Raw genomic sequence first — 18018 nt, 5'->3', positions numbered from 1 at the left:
TATCTGGTCAAAAGGTATAGAAGATGGCTAAGGACAAAATTTTAGGGAATGCCTACATTTAAGAGTAAAAGGGGGCCTCCCTGGTGGCGCAGTGGTTGAGAGTCCACCTGCCGATGCAGGGGATACGGGTTCGTGCCCCGGTCTGGGAGGATCCCATATGCCGCGGAGCGGCTGGGCCCGTGAGCCATGGCCGCTGGGCCTGCGCATCCGGAGCCTGTGCTCCGCAACGTGAGAGGCCACAACAGTGAGAGGCCCGCATACCGCAAAAAAAAAAAAAAAATTAAAAAAAAAAAAAAAAAAAAGAGTAAAAGGAAGAAGGAATTAGAAGACAGGAGGTATACTAGCTATTCCTTGTAGACTGAAGAATGAAGGAAGGCATTCCAGGCACAGTAGTGAACTGAGGAAAACCTGGGAGATGGGAATTGGGCTTGGTGTAATGAAATAGGCCAGAGTGGAGGCTTCACAGAGAATGGAGGGGCAGGGGCAGATGTGTGTGCATAGGGTTTTGCAGTCAACTGATGAGTAAGCCTTCAGCTTCAAGTTTTATCTTAAAATCTTGTTTTACTCACAGGTTTAAAGGACAAAAATCTCATGACTCCAGTCTTGTATACTAACATTTCTTTGTTATTTAGGGATCAGACTTGTTATAACATAATTCCACTCTACAATTCAATGAAGAAGAAAGTTTTGTCTGACTCTGAGGTATTTAATATTTCATTATGATTATTACTACGTTGGTTATGTTCCATATATAAAAAGAAATTTACACACAGTAGTTTTCAGGTAAATACTGTTATGGAAATTATTTTTGCCTAATGTTGTTGCTAACTTTTTTAAAAAAATGATTCAGAATTGTTATAGTTATAATTTTTTTTAAACGGTGGGTGGAGGGAGACTTTTTCATGAGTCAATAAAGTGTTCCAGCATCATATATACTATGGGTTTTCCAAAATGTAAAGGAGATAATTGGTATTAAAAAACTATAGAATATAGTGAAACCTAGAATATTTTATGAATCTGATACATTCTTGCTTCAAAGGAAGAAGAAAAAGAAGACACTGATGTGCCAGGAACTTCTACCCGGAAAAGGAAGGTACTAAGTTCTTTGTTTTAACAGAAGTGCTTTATATGAATTAAAATGTATTAAGCATTTTTTTTACTCTTACTATTTTTAAAGACAGATTAAGTATTAACTTCCAAATCAGTTTCCATCACAACAATGCATGTTTTTCAGAACTAGGTGAATGATGTTTTCTTTTAATTTGAATCACTGTATATTACCTAATTATCCAAGATTAAAAATGAAAATTTTATTATGTGTATTATTTTATTAATATTATTTAAACATTTTAATTTTAGGACCATCAGCCTAGAAGAAGATTACGTAACAGAGCACAGTCTTATGATATTCAAGCATGGAAGAAACAGTGTCAAGAATTGTTAAATCTCATATTCCAGTGTGAAGATTCTGAGCCTTTCCGTCAGCCAGTAGATCTTCTTGAATATCCAGTAAGTATTTTTTTTTAATGTGTTTGCACATAGCTTTTTAAAAATTATTTATTTATTTGTTTGTTTGTTTGCTGCGTTGGGTCCTCGTTGCTGCGCGCAGGCTTTCTCTAGTTGCGGCAGGCAGGGACTACTCTTCGTTGCAGGGTGCAGGTTTCTCATTCTCTTGTTGTGAAGCACAAGCTCTAGGTGTGTGGGCTCAGTAGTTGTGGCTCACGGGCTCTACAGCGCAGGCTCAGTAGTTGTGGCACATGGGCTTAGTTGCTCCTCAGCATGTGGTATCTTCCCAGGCCAGGGCTTGAGAACCCGTGTCCCCTGCATTGGCAGGCGGATTCTTAACCACTGCGCCACCAGGGAAGTCCCCCAGTAAGTATTTTTGAAAATACTTTCTTTATTTGTCAGTTTGATTTTGATATATATATAAATACATATATATTTCTTATACATGACAGTTTACTATTTATTTCTATGATTATAGTTTATTTCTTTTTTATTTCATACACCTTCTCATTATCCATTTGGCTACACAGAGCATCTAAATTGAACAGTGTGGTAAAAAAAAGAAGTAACCCTGAACTAAGACTCCAAAGAATTGGGTCATTGTCCCAGCTCTGCCTCTTACCAGTTCTGCAGTTTCGAGCAAGTTATTTAGTTTTCATATCTGAGTATATATTTACTGTTTTCTTTTCCACACTAATTCTGTGAATTTACTATGGAAATTATTTAGGAAGCAAGAATAATTATACCTGTCTCTAACCCTTCTTACAGGGTTATAGAAGTGGAATGAGAATATTACTAGTTATTTATTAAACATTAAAAGTTTTTACACTGAAGCACTATATATAAATGTAAGGTGGCACTACTATATATGTAGGTTATGCCAATTTATGATCTTTATGGAATTCATGGTAAAAAATTTGAGTAAACATGTTACAAGTATTTATTTTTGCGTGCAGTCTTAGCAATCTAAATTTCACTTCAAGTGATTTTTTTTTATTCCTTTTTCCAGTTACTAAAGATTGTATATCAGATAACATTCATGGTTTCAAATTAAAATTAAACGTTTTATAAGAGATCATGACCTGAATGTGGTATCACCAAAGTCTTTATTATCTGTTTTTTTATGTAAGTGTTCTAATTTGCAACGATGAAAATAGAGAAATTTCATCAATAGATAAATATCATAAATGACTTGTCATTTTAAAAATCAAGAAACATGTAATCTTAAATGTAGAAGATAAATCTTTAATTCCAGCAATGTGGTAAACTGGACTAATTCAAGCCCTACCATCCAAAAAACCTCTTAGAAGAACTGAGCTAATGCTAAAGTGCTCTGGTTTTCATTTCTCTTTGTTTTTGAAACGTGTGGATTTCCCTTTGTTTCTTGCAAGCCCAAGTATGTATTTTTTAATATCTAAGTCCAGGAGTTTTCCCTGGAAAATTCTACCAGATGTTTAAAGAACTAACACAAATTCTACACAGTCTCTTCCTCAAGATAAAGAATGCTTCTACACTGATTCTATGAAGCCAGTGTTACCCTGATGTCAAAACCAGACAAAACAGTACAAAAGAAGAAAGTGCAAAAATTCTTAGTATCAGCAAATAGAATTCAGCAATATATGAAAATGATTTTGTACCCTGACCAAGTGGGTTTTTTCCCAGGGATATAAGGCTGGTTCAGTATTCAGAAATCAGTCAATATGTCAGTAATTCATTGCTAAAGAAGAAAAATCACATGATCATATCAGTGCAGAAAAGGCATTTGACAGAATTCAGTACTCATTTCTTTTAAGAATGTACATGTTGGGTATGGTGTGGTAATCATTGTGGCCACAGGAGGAAACAAGAATGAGTCTTGGAAGAAAGAAATTTATTACACTTACAGGTCCCAGAGAGGGGTTCACCAAATACCACTTAGGGCCACAGGGGAAAGCACAGGGTCTTAGTCGCGTTGCAGAAGACAGGAGCAGGAGCTTCCCTGGTGGCGCAGTGGTTAAGAATCAGCATGCCAAAGCAGGGGACACAGGTCTGATCCCTGGTCCCGGAAGATCCCACATGCCGTGGAGCAACTATCCCATGTGCCACAACTACTGAGCCTGTGCTCTAGAGCTCGCAAGCCACAACTACTGAAGCCCACGCACCTAGAGCCCGTGCTTCGCAACAAGAGAAGCCACCACAGTGAGAAGCCCGCGCACTGCAACGAAGAGTAGCCCCCACTCGCCACAACTAGAGAAAACCCTCGCACAGCAACGAAGACCCAACACAGCCAAAAAAAACAGGAGCAGAGGACAAGCTTAGGCCAGAGCCTTTACTGAGGTTTCCATGAGAAAGTCAAGGCAGGGCATAGTCAACAGCTTAAGATTGGCTACCTTGAATTACTCCAGTTGGTTTTGGGGCATAGGGGTGGTCTCTGGTTGTCTGATACCTGACCCTGGGATGATTCAGGGCAGAGGAAATACTGGCTTGGTGTGTGAGGGTTGCTTAAGGACATGGTTGGTTTGCATGTGAAAGCTGTATTCCCAGCACAACCCTTTGCCATCTCTAAGAATTGCCTAGCCCTTGGGAGGGGGCAGTCTCTCCTTAGGTCTGTTTGGTCCCCAAAATGCCACAGTTTCAAGAATACAAAAAATAAGAAAATTAATATAGTTGGCCCTGTGCTGAATGGATGCCAAAAAGACAAATATATAATCTAAGAGAACAGAACACCATTAATAATAAAAACAGACTTAAGAAAACTAGGAATAAAGGGGATCTTCCGTAACTTGGTAAAGAACATCTGTTTAAAAACCTATAGCTAGGGCTTCCCTGGTGGCGCAGTGGTTGAGAGTCCGCCTGCCGATGCAGGGGACCACGGGTTCGTGCCCCGGTCCGGGAGGATCCCACATGCCGTGGAGCGGCTGGGCCCGTGAGCCATGGCTGCTGAGCCTGCGTGTCCGGAGCCTGTGCTCCGCAACGGGAGAGGCCGCAACAGTGAGAGGACCGTGTACCGCAAAAACAAACAAACAAACAAGAAACCTATAGCTAACGTCATGCTTAATCATGAAAAACTGAATGCTTTCCCCCTAAGATCGGGAGTGGAGCAAAAATGTCCATCCTCACAGCTGCTATTTAACATAGTACTGCAAATTCTAGCCAGTGCAACAAGACAAGAAAAGGAAATAAAGGGCATTGCAGATTGTTATGGAAGAAATAAAACTGTCCCTATTTGTCAAAGGCAGTAATACTGTTTGCTTTATGGTCAAACATATTTGATCATAATTTAAACTTGATGGGGCAAAGTCAAGTTACTGTATTCTGAAAAATACAGTTACATACTCTGGGGCTATGGAAAAGGTATAGTATTATTTACTCCTTTAAAGATACCATATTTGGATCATTTTATACTATTCTGTTGCTTTTTTCTCCTTTCATTTGCCTGTTTTTATTGCTTTATTTTATACACAATTGATTAGGTGGAGACTTTGGGTGATTGCACTTTTCCTCCGTGGAATGAAGTGCAAAGGCTTTGTGACAGATATTTACATTCATAATTCTTGATTACTACAAAGTTCCCAGTTATAGTAATTGTAGTACTGAAGTTGAGGTTACTAGAGCTCAGGCCTTCACATACATGGGATGTTAACATATTTTTATTGCTTTTATCTCTTAATTTTAAAGGTATAATTGTGTTTCAGTGAATTAGCAGCCTTTAGAGTTCATGGGTAGTATAAGGTTTTGGGTTTTTTATATCAAACTTGTAGTTGTGGAACTGAGTTTTTTCGATATTCTTTTAATCTCCTTTTTCGAACACAACTCTACCCTTTACCTCTTTCTGAAGGGAAAAAAAAGCAGAATTTATAGGTGCTTGAATGAGAGAAATCCTGTGTTGATCGCAGTAAAAGGTAGGGGACATGAAAAAAGTAAAAATGACTTGGGGAAAAGGAGCCTTGATGAGGGAAACAAGGAATGATTATTAATAGTTCTAGGACTTGCAGTCATCACAGAAATTGAATGTGAATCCCTGTTATGAGAAGTAATGCATTATTATTATTATATTATTAATATGACCTGTTTTCCCTCTCTTAGGACTACAGAGACATCATTGACACTCCAATGGATTTTGCTACCGTTAGAGAGACTTTAGAGGCTGGGAATTATGAGTCACCAATGGAGTTATGTAAAGATGTCAGACTTATTTTTAGTAATTCCAAAGCATATACACCAAGCAAAAGATCAAGGGTATATAATTGAATTGCTTTCTGTTTAAATGAAATGAAATTAGTAGAAAAGTATGTTGAGTAACTAAATGCTGCTTTTATTTAAAATTTAAAGCAAAATTGACAAACTTTCTATTAGGTTCTTAATGGTATTCTAGTAGAAAAAGGAATTCACGTCTTTCTGTTTTATTCCTTCTATGAAAAAACACTAATGTCACTAATATTTAGGAATGGTTACTTTTCTTGAAGGTAGTGTATGAATAGACATCATGTACACATTGTCCTGATATGTGTTAGAGATACGTGTGCTTAACTTTTCCAGCTGTTTTCTGCATTAGTGGAAAGGAGCATTTTTTTCCATATAATGCTCATATGAGTCATAAAAATGAGTAAAACTGTATAAATATCATTTACCTTTCTTTGTCCAAGAAATACAAAAATAATTTAATTGTAATAATGTTTCAGTTTTAGCCTTTGTCAAAAGAGATTGAGAAAAAGCAATGTTTTAAATTCTAAAAACTTTTTGTTAGAAAAATATTTAAATTATTATCTCAAAGGAACAGGCATTTCCTTTCAGGAATGTTTGAACAGTTCTTTTTCTTTCCATAGATTTACAGCATGAGTTTGCGCCTGTCCGCTTTCTTTGAAGAACACATTAGTTCAGTTTTATCGGATTATAAATCTGCCCTTCGTTTTCATAAAAGAAATACAATAACCAAAAGGAGGAGGAAAAGAAATAGAAGCAGCTCTGTTTCCAGTAGTGCTGCATCAAGGTATTTGATTTCTTTTAAATATCATCAACTGATCTATAACTTTGTCATCTGAATGATAGAACTTGGTGTTTTTTAATACTTCCTTTACTATTCCCTATATTGCAGAATGATATATTTGACATGCAAGTTCCTATGATGTGGAGGATTTTTAATCTTTTAACTAAAGCTATACTAGTGTAAGTGCTTAAATTCAAACTGCTAAATCTGTACAGTAAAACAGCATTTTTAGGATAGTGGTGGCATCATGCTTTCTGTCATATAACTATAGCATTTACAGCGATCCTTCACTAAATATTCACTTTTCAAAGGCTCACAACCATATGAAATCCACTACAAATCTCATATTTTAACATATTTCATAACAGTACAAATATTGAATCCAACAGTATTATAAAACTGTTTTATTCATCCACATAGAGCAATAAGAATGACTAATGATACTATTTTATTTACAGCCCTGAACGGAAAAAAAGGATCTTAAAACCCCAGTTAAAGTCAGATGTTGCTACCTCTCCATTCTCTGCACCTACACGATCAATACCACCAAGGCACAGTGCTGCTCAGATAAATGGTAAAACGGAATCCAGTTCTGTAGTTCGAACCAGAAGCAATCGAGTGGCTGTAGATCCAGTTACCAGTGAGCAACCATCCACTTCTTCAGCAGCGAAGACTTTTATTTCGAAAGCGAACACATCTGCAGTGCCAGGGAAAACAAGTAAGAATCAGCTACAGTTTCTAAATTGAAATATTTATAATGACTTTTGTAATTTAAGCATTTACTTTGCCAAATGGAATATATTGGATTTAGTAAATTCCATCAGACACTGTTGGTTTTGCTTTTTTATATTGTTTTTGCACGTTTTTCTTTTAGTTTTATTTATTTATTTTTTTTGATAAGGAAAAGAACAGTTGAGGTTTAGGAGTGTCAATATAGGATAATGCTCAAAAATGACAACTCTGATCCAAACTGCCTAAATTTAAATCGTAGAACCCAGACTTGCTAGCAGTTTGCCAGCACTTCCCTTCATAATCTTGCAGTGACTGGACAGCTTCTGAAAGGTCTGAAACTATTATGTACGCCTTTTTCCTTTTTGAAAGTAGATTTCTTACGGAAGCTTTAAGCATCCCCCAGGTTTTGTCCTGTTGGCTAATTCAAACAATTCACTTTAGAAGTAATCCCAACCTTCTTGCTTGTTTTTTAAGGTTAAATAATTTAACTCTTAGCTTTTAATCTTTTGTATGTGTGTTTTAGTTCTAGAGAATTCCGTGAAACATTCCAAAACCTTGAGTACTCTTTCAAGTCCTGGTCAGTCCAATTTTAGTCATGCCACTAGGAATAATTCTACAAAAGAAAACATGGAAAAAGAAAAGCCAGCCAAACGTAAAATGAAATCGTCTGTGCTCTCAAAGACATCCGCTCTCTCGAAGTCATCAGCTGTCATCGAGCAAGGTACCGTAGATCTTACAAATGGTGGTTCTATTGGAGATAATATTTATATCCACTTTTTAGGTTGCTCATTTAAAAGTCACACATTCTGTATTAGTTGATAAATTTATTGAGACGTCTTTTGATTTGTGCCAAAAGCAAACCGTATTGTTACTAAATTTTAGAAGCCAAGAAAAACTTGCCCTATGAAAAATAAAAGCATTTTCTGTCCTATGAAAAATAAAAGCATATTCTAAAATCACAGGCTTTTAATGATATAAATTTAGTAGTTTTTAACTTCAGTATTACAAAACCTACAAAAGTATATCCAAGAAGTTTAAATAAAGTTGAATTTAGTTAACCCAGTATAGCACTTCTTTAGAAAAATTTGAGTTGTTTTTATATCACAAAATTCAACACACTGACCTTTAAATTCATTAGAATTGTCTATAGCCAGATATCTATTCTAGCATACAACTTTTGACCCCTTAGAGTTATGCTTCCAAAGTTCTTTTGTCTTCAGGTTTTCATTGTAAAAGTTTTCTGTTTGAAAGATGAAGAAAGTAACTGATGAAATACACCCTACGACACGTTAAAATAATTATGGCTTCTTGACAGCAGACAGCTCAAGAATAAGCATTTTTTGTCATGACTTCCAGAGTGTGTCTAGACCATTTCCTTTTCAGTATTCCCCCCAGAAACCTCTCACAATTTAATTTTTCTACTGAAACAACCTCATTTTGACTAATGATATTGGGATCTTCCCACCTCTATAAGTTTAAAATCATCATCCAAATCTACTTATTTCTTTCTGCCTCCTTAACATCTCTGAGATCCATTTCCTCCTCTCCATTCTTACTTCCGTGGACTGTCGCACTCTCCTAACTGGTCTCCCTGCCTCAGTTCTCAACTCTACCTTATTCAGTCTATCTTCCACATTTCAGTCAAAGTGACCTTTCTGATCACGTGCACACAGACACACACACACACACACACACACACACAGAATTAAGATCCTTCCCTGCCTTCGAATCATACATGGAATCAGAGTTTAATGTTTTTGCCTGTTACACAAGACTCTTCATCGCTTGGCTGTTGTCTAACATTCAGCTGTCCTTACTTTTCTGGCTCCCTTTTATGTCCCAGCCATCCTAAACCACTTGGAAGTCCCTAAATATTGTTGTCCTTTCTTCCTTCTTCGGAATTTCTTTTTTCCTACTAGTTTAATAGTTTCCGGTTCATTGCCTTTTGTGGCCCTTATAATGTTGATAGAACTATTCTTTTTTTATGTTGTCTATCTCCAGTGGAATCTGAACTCCTGTGCTTGCCCATGCTCATTTTTTAATTGCCTATACTTAGTATATAGTGGACAATCAGTGTTTGAATAAATAAGTAAATAATTTTGTATGTGAGTGTTTTACATTTTTATATTTGCTTCCTTTCTGAACTGAATTCAAAGTTTTGAATGGTATATTGGCCTTGCTTCTGTTAGTCCTGAATCCTAGGGAAATCAAATGTATATAGAGAATTGGTTCTAGCATTATGATAGGGGAGGTCCAATAGCCAATTTGATTTATAGTTTTTGAGTATTACAAATACATAGGAATACCAGTGCAGTATAGAAATATAATAAGCTACTATGTAACTCATTAATGATGACTTATCATATAAATATTGGTACTTGAATTAACTATTAGAAACAAGAGCAGTGCTGTGCAATTGAAATATAATACAAGCCATGTATGTTCTAGTAGCTACATGTAGTAACAGCAAACAGGTGAAATTATCAGTTTTAATACTGTATTTTATTTACTCCTTTATATCCAAAATATTATTTCAGTGTGTCATCAGTGTTTCAAAATGTACACTGCTTCATATTCAAATTTAAACTTAATTACAAATTCATTTCCTCAACTGCTTAGTTACATTTCAAGTGCTCAGTGGCCGTGTGGTTAGTATTGACCTCATTGGATAGTACAGGTCCAGATGAGTGATTTTTAAAACTTTTTAACTCTTGAATTCCTTTTTAAAAGAACTGCATTAGTTCTGAACCTTTTTAGGTTACATATTGCTTTGTAAAGTTGGCCAACCCTGTAGTTTTTTTCCCTAAAAAAATGCACATAGGCATATCCACACAAAATTTGGACCATTTCAAGGAGCCCCTGGAGTCCTTGAAGCCAGTCTGTAGAACTTTTGTAGGGTATATGAACTGGATATTTATTTGCCAGTAGTCTTAATGTAAAACAAATGAAAAGATACACAGAATCTTACAGAATCCTCAGGCAGGTTAAGGGTAATTGTTTGTTAGAAAATACTTTTAGTACTTTATGCACACACACGTTTCTCCCCTGCGCCCCTCCCCTCGTCATTATTCAAAACCACTAATCTGAAGAAAGTCATTTGTACTGTGGGGTCAGGAAATGAGGGCTTTGCCTTCTTCCTCTGCTGTTGGCTCAGAGACTCCTTCTCTGAGTCTCTTGACAGTTATTTCCTGAAGTTTGCAAAGCACTGTACAGTTCAAGCCCAAGACATATACCATTATGAAGAAGCGTTCTCTTTAACAGCACTTTCCATCTCTTTATGGATTTCCTGTAAAATACTGCATTGCAGATCTCCCACCACAACCAAAACAAAAAACTTCAGAATTTTGGAGGAAAAAAAGTTAGTGGTGGGCTTCCCTGGTGCGCAGTGGTTGAGAGTCCGCCTGCCGATGCAGGGGACGCGGGTTCGTGCCCCGGTCCGGAAGGATCCCACATGCCGCAGAGCGGCTGGGCCCGTGAGCCATGGCCGCTGAGCCTGCGCGTCCGGAGCCTGTGCTCCGCAATGGGGAGGCCACATCAGTGAGAGGCCCGCGTACCGCAAAAAAAAAAAAAAAAAAAAAAAGTTAGTGGTAATGCGTGTTTGTCACCTTTTTCGTCATCTGAAAGGGTAATAGCTTTTTTTTTCTTTTTAAACCATAGAAAGGCAGTTCATCATGATGTCCAGATCCTACAGATTTAGAATTTGATCTTAAGAATTTTTTTTATTTTTTAATAAAGCGTAATGGTCTTTATCATGGAGTTTGTTATAACGGGATTTTAATCCTGATAATAGTTGCACACATAGTGGGTTTGATTGATACGTGCAGCCAGTATTGCTTATGATTAAAAATCAGTCATTTGCCATTCAGTTACATAAGGAGATAGGACTGTTCCAAAAAGAGCCTGTGAAGAAAACTGCCATTTAGTTGCTTTTTTTTTAAACCCTTCTTTAAAAATTCTGTGACCAAGAGTAACTTATTTCTACTGTTGTAAAAAGGATAGACGAAGAATATCAAAGCCATGGTAGTGTTGATGGAGAACAACGGTTATGAATTATTCCAGTAGATGTACTTCCAAACCTCTTGCGTAGGAGTTAGTAGGAAAGGAGATCCTTTTTACTTCTGAGGAACATAAGGAAATATTTAGACTATGAGTTCTTCTCTGATATCAGAAAGGTCATGATCATCATCACAGAGGATTAAGTAAGAGTTAGAATCATTCCAGTCTTGATAGTCCCTTTTTCCTCCATCCGTAATAGAAAAAAATGATTAGAGGAAAGTAGAGGGGGATGATAATGCTTATTTATTCCGATTACCAAGTTTAAAGGTCATGGATTTTATGCTAAGATTATTTTCCATGATGGAGCTGCTTGAAGGTAGGAAGACAGGAAAATTCTGTGTTAATGAGGGAAACAAAGTGCTTTGTGGTGGTGAAGTTCCATACGAGTAAACAGGGTCATTTTGTGTAATGAAAACAACGCTCATACATTAGGATGTATAGTAAAGGTAGTAGGAATAAGAAACCTTGGCTAATCCCAGCTCTATCGTAATTTACAGTATTAACTTAGACAAGTAATTTATTTGGTCTGAGTTTCATTTCCCTCTTGTCAAGTCATCAGTGACTTCATTAAGGATGCTTCTCTTCTGTGAGTTTTAAATAGAAGATAAATAATATCATTAAACTGTTAGCCTTTTGTCAGTTCTTTTTCTCATATTAGTTAAAAAAAATTTGGATTATGTCATTATGTATAAGTATAGCAGTGGACTTATTGACTGGTTTGAGCGTCAAATAAAAAAGCAGTTCCGTATGTTAAGTGCACTGTTGTTCCCTTTCAGCAGATTGTAAAAACAATGCTCTTGTACCTGGAAGCATTCAAGTAAATGGCCACGGAGGGCAACCATCTAAGCTTGTGAAGAGAGGACCTGGAAGGAAACCTAAGGTGGATGTTAATACCAGCAGTGGTGAAGTTACACACAAGAAGAGGGGTAGGAAGCCCAAAAAGCTACAGTATGCAAAGCCCGAAGATTCGGAGCAAAATAGCATGCATCCCATCAGAGATGAAGTAGTTCCTTCTTCAACCTGCAATTTTCTTTCTGAAACTAATATTGTAAAGGAGGATTTGTTACAGAAAAAGAGTCGTGGAGGCAGAAAACCCAAAAGGAAGATGAAGACACAAAAACTAGACTCAGATCTCATAGTTCCTACAAGTGTTAAAATGCTAAGGAGAAGTAACCGAAAAAAGACAGACGATCCCCTGGATGAGGAAGAAGAGTTTGAGGAACTTAAAGGCTCTGAACCTCACATGAGAACTAGAAACCAAGGTCGAAGGACAGCCTTCTATAACGAGGATGACTCTGAAGAGGAGCAAAGGCAGCTGTTGTTTGAAGACACTTCTTTGACTTTTGGAACTTCTAGTAGAGGACGAGTCCGAAAGTTGACTGAAAAAGCAAAAGCTAACTTAATTGGTTGGTAACTTGCATCAAAATATTTTACTTCAAAATCTATAAAGCAGGTACAGTTAAGGAGTATGTAGAACTATGGCTTCTGCTTCCTTGCTGCTATGACGGATTAGGGAATGTTATGATTTGATTTGCAAAAAAAAAACAAACTTACAAGACACTTCACTTCTTTAAATGAATATATATATATATATAAATATATACATATATATTTTAAATGTTTGCTATTTATTGCCCTTAGATAGGTTATGCATTTCAACATTCATTTCATTTACTGTTCAAAACAAAGGAAATTGAGGCTCTATAATGAATTCCCAATTTATTTCTGAAGAAGACAGTTCTGCTGTACTCTTAAGGAGCATAATATTCCTAGTGATAGAGCATTTTATGTTAAAATGAATTATTTTTGACCAAGCCAGGTACATTTCTGTTGATACAGAAGTCTTGTCCCTAGGAGAACAGATGTTACCAGAGTAGCAGTAAATTAAGAAATGTGTTTCCTCTAAAGATAAATATAAAATTCCCACCATTTGATACCCTGAAAAGTTTAATTTTAATTATAGAATGTTCATCTACAAAGAATCTAGAGGAGGCTTTTGCTGTATTCCATTTCTGCCAAACTTAAGAGAAAATGTACTGATGAAAAGGAAACATATCCACATTGGAAAACATTTGACTGTCTAATTTTTCAGACCTTGATTCTTATGTCAATCACTCAATCTCTGTTTATTGTGCCAAAGACTGAGAATCAGTGCAGTGGAAAGCCTGTTTTTGACTGTCAGGACAGCATACACTTTTTCAATATTGGAAAGGCTATATATTATTCTAAAGAGCAAGTTATTAAAGAGTTATGCTGAGGTGTATCTTTTTTTGGTACTAATAGTAGAAAATAATGCACTGGTGGGTCCTTTGACAGAGATGTTTTAGAGAAAATGTTTAAGTGGTTAAAGGATTCAAGGAAAATACAGGAAAAAGGTATGGGATTTGATGTTTACTTGTTAATCCGGATTAATGTCATTTCTAAACTTTAGACATATCTAATAGGCTAAAATGACTTACAAAGAAATGTGTCTGTGTGTGTATGTGTATATATTGATAAATGGGTATAATTAAATATATATACAAACACATACTTATATACTATTACCCAGGTATAAATTCTTTTTTCAGGATTTTTTAGATAGTGGTAGAATAAAAATAATTTTAAAATGTCATACTTTATAGTTTAATTTTAAGGGGAAGATTGGTTATTTTCAATTATTAAAGGTTTAAAAATAGGCCAAATCACTTTTTATGCAATCATGTTTTATACAGTGGTCTCATTGCACATTGTGTTTTTTCTGCACTTTTTACGGTATCCTTATCACGCTGGTATGTCAGTATACACCCTAAAGAAAAATTCCATTTAATGATTGTGCCTTGTATTCTATTATTTTTTGCATCATTAGTAAAATTAAGTTGTCTATTGTAAATGATAACTATATGACTTAGGAGAATGTATTGCTATATGTACTGCTATGGAAAAGGAAAGCAGTTATTTATTTGTTTATGGTACAGTTAGTTATTTTATACCTTAAAAACCAACATAAATACCATTTCTATTGTTTAAAGATTATTGTCCATTTTTTTAAAAGTTTAAAGAATGTAGTATTTTGTGAGGACTGGTATGGTACAAAAATGTAGCCAAAATTTTCAGATACTACATTTTTAAAAAGCGAGGTTGGGGAATATATGTATCAGCATGACCCTGATATAGAAAAATAAAGTCTTTAATTGAACCTTGGCAAAATACATTACATAATTATTTCTATAATATTTCTGGTAGGGATAAATGTTAGCTGTCATTTGTCTTGAAAAAGGATGGAAAGTGATGCATTTGGGCTTTTTAGATTGTTTGTAACTAAATTTATACAGAAATCCTCCTATGAAATTAATTAAGTAAACCATTTTCCAGATCTTAACTGGATTGCTGTGATTTTGCAGTTGAAAATAATTTCAAATTTTTCAGGTTTTTTGTATATTTATTTTTTTCTAACAAATATATTTAACTATATAATTAAAATTCAGTAGTTAAACTCTTCATAATGCAGAAATGGATGGCTTGGTTGTATAGTAAAATGAGTCTCTCAGTTACACCAGTATTGAAAATAATAGTGTGTATGTTTGAAATTTAAGTCATTAATTTGTTGCTTTTGAAGGCAGTCTATTTGAAACATGTAATTTCCTGATGTTATCTGCATTGTGTTAGACAATAAGACTATAAAATCCATATTTGTAAAAAAAAAAGTATGTGTACAGTTTTAAGGTGTGTACAGGAAAAGGAAGAGCGTACACAGTCTTAAGAGTGAAATATACCGCTAGTAGGGTGTATTAATTCTAACTCGAGCAAAAAAATGAGTATTTACTATCTTACCTGCAACAAGTAAATGTATTATTCCTGTTCTAAAGACCCTATATATTTATGATCTTATTTGGATATTATTAGACACTGGTTACTTAGTAAGGCAGAAATGACTTGGATCAGATTCTTTGTAATTGAAACACTTAAAATGTATTAGTAATAACCAGATATATCTAGATTTTATTTTTTTATAATTTAGCTTCTATACGTTGCAAAAGTTGCATTGAGAAATTTAAGTCATCACCATAGTTTTGTTCTGTTTTACCACTTGGAAAATATCTTCTTTGAGACAGTAACACCGTATATATACTGTTTATAGGTCAAAAGGAAATGTTGGCAGTTGTTTTAGGTGAGCAATAAAAGAATTTTAAGTTTCCTGAAAGTTTCAGAACTATAACTTGTTATTACATTCGTAGAAAATGTAAATCAATTTATGTATTTTTAAGTACCTAGCCCTAATATTCTCTCCCTCCACCCCAACATTCTCGAGTCCCAATCGAATCTTATAAAATTACAAAATGTTGCAAATGAGCAGATTAAACAGTCTAATTACAATCTCGTAACTCTGGGCAGTAGACACACTTCTTAAAAATGTTATTCTTTGCAATCTGCTATTATGGCATTGGACTGTTCTCTGCATATATTCATGAACTAAAGATTTGGCCTTGCTTTCATTGTTTTTATTATTGTACAACATCACAAATTTGAAGACTATTTGGTAGCATTGTAACAACGATCTTCCTCCTTAAGTAGAATAATTGTATAGAATATTTGTGAGCATGTTTAGGTCACATCTGAGACACGAAGTTTGGTTGAATCTAGTATCACTTGGAAATGAAGTATGTAATATACACTGATCAGCAAAAAGATCCTTGTGCAGCATGTATGTTAACATCTAGAACTGTCCCTTATCTGCAGTACAGTAGATTAATCAGACATTTTAACAAAAGTATTCAAATAACATTTTTACCTTATATGATATTAGCAACATTTACATGTTTTGAAATATGATTTGTAATATAAATTAGTTTCTCCAGTTTATAGCATTTAATTCTAGCATTCCATTTTATACATGCAAACATACCTCTCTCTCAGATGTCAACTGGAAGCAATTTTGACTGTTTTCTACCTAATGAAAACAAATTGTTATTCTGAATGTTTTTGTCCACCTGAAATTTACTGTTGAGTAGGTTGAAAGGACCAAGATACTTGAGTGTTTAAAAGGGCTATAAGTGTTCTCATATGCAGGAAATATATGATTTTAAAAGTCATAATAGGGGAAGTACTTTTATGTTCTGTGAATTACACCTATATTTAGTTGTTTTTTGGTTTTGTTTTTAAACAGGTTGAGAAGTGGTTTAGTTAAGCCTAGGCAACAATTTATTTTACTACTAAAGTCAGAAAATATACCTTTTCTTCACTTCCCTCCTTGCAGTTCCCCTCATTTCCCAAATTTCCAAGTGATTTGAACTAAATACTACATTTACTAAGAAGCTATTTTTGTTCTTAATTATACTGAGCTAAGGACTCCAGATGGAAGGTCATTTTGTACTATGTACAATACCCAAGAAGAGGTCACATTGAGTCAGAAGACTGTAAGTACCGCTTTTGACGCTCCAGATATAAACCTTGTACACACTGTAGTAAAACAATTAGAAAATATTATGAGCTATAAATATTATTTTTAGTTTTGATAGCTCTGTGTTGAAATACTTTTTTAATGCAGATAAAATCATCAGGAAATTAACCTTATATGGCACAAACCAAATACATAATAGTGGGTGGCTATGAGTTTCTACATTTAAGGAGCTAAGAAAATAGGTTTGAGATGACATATAGTACACACACCTATGAGGCAGATGCACACACGTTACTGTTAAGATTGTGCGTGTTGACTGACCACGATGAAAGGCTACAAATTGTGACAAAATACAAAGTTACATTTTTGGACCATATTAAAACTGCAAGAAGATGGGGTCTTATTTAAAGATCTTTTAGAAAACTTAAATCCTGTCACACGATATTTAGACGTGTAGAATGTAGCTCAATTTTAAAAAGTAACTGACCTAGAGAGTTAATGTTGAAACTGACACATTTGCAAATTAAAATGCTTATTTTGTACAGAAAACAATGTTAAACACAAGCAAATCTGTTGTATGTAATAAGTAACAGAGTTTAAAAACAAATTATTTAGCTTTATTGAAATTTTGTTTTTTTTCTTTCTGGAAACCTGGAGTATCTTGTTATAAACGGCAGTCTCACACCAGAATAGCAGTGCCCTTTGTTTTTGTACATATTGATTGGACCTTTCTTTACTGTTAGGTGGACACTTTCTATGTTAGTTTCGAAGCATAATTCTTTGAATCCTTTTATACAAACTAGAATGTATGTGTAAGAATTCCTGTCCCTGCAATGTAGTAACTACAAACTTATTTTTAAATAAATAGAAAACTTGTTTTTCTAAGCTATTTTGTAGAGCCTCATGATTTCTTTATTTTTTTTGGTAACACATAAAGCACTAAGTACATAATTTCAAGAGGTATTATGTAAATGCTGGTACATTAGTGTCTCCAATGCCCTGTCTACTTGGCAAAAAGTTAAAATACATTAGCTAATTAAAGGATTGTGGGTACCCTAATGTAATTTAATTCCAAAATAACCAAAGGTTAAAAATGTCATTTGCTTTTCAATGTGTACACTTAAAACTATATTGATTTGCTGCTATGCATAAGTTACTGTACTGGGTATAATACTTCAATATTCAGACTTTTTTCTCTAAGATATATTTCAAAGAAACAGTTTACATAAGTATTTTCTCAAAAGTGTGAAGTGAAATTTCTGGGAAAATTAAATGGAAGAATGATGAAAACGTTTCATTTGTTAAGCAGTTACACAAAATGAGATTCATAAGGCTATTGCTGTTTTTCTAGAAATTTGTTCAGATTGGTATACATTTT

The 18018-nt window shown here is 34.9% G+C and overlaps 1 protein-coding gene across 3 annotated transcripts in view; it reads left to right on the top strand.

Moving 5' to 3' along the window:
- Positions 1-17525, top strand: part of PHIP (PHIP subunit of CUL4-Ring ligase complex) — a 125989-nt gene extending 108464 nt beyond the window's left edge. For 2 of the 3 annotated variants that reach the window (XM_082634176.1, XM_082634174.1), the window contains exons 33-40: positions 633-702; positions 1040-1093; positions 1360-1509; positions 5572-5724; positions 6312-6475; positions 6931-7190; positions 7728-7925; positions 12037-17525. In XM_082634176.1, the coding sequence (XP_082490302.1) occupies positions 633-702; positions 1040-1093; positions 1360-1509; positions 5572-5724; positions 6312-6475; positions 6931-7190; positions 7728-7925; positions 12037-12674 (1687 nt within the window). In that variant the 3' untranslated portion in view covers positions 12675-17525. The remainder of the gene's footprint in view (positions 1-632; positions 703-1039; positions 1094-1359; positions 1510-5571; positions 5725-6311; positions 6476-6930; positions 7191-7727; positions 7926-12036) is intronic. The other variant, XM_082634175.1, reaches the window with a different exon arrangement.
- Positions 17526-18018: the final 493 nt, after the last annotated feature.

Source organism: Mesoplodon mirus (genome assembly GCF_964341445.2).
Source record: "Mesoplodon mirus genome assembly, chromosome: 10".
Lineage (NCBI taxonomy): Eukaryota > Metazoa > Chordata > Mammalia > Artiodactyla > Ziphiidae > Mesoplodon > Mesoplodon mirus.
The sequence above is the reverse complement of the archived record's forward strand: the minus strand, read 5'-3'. Positions and strand labels throughout refer to the sequence as shown.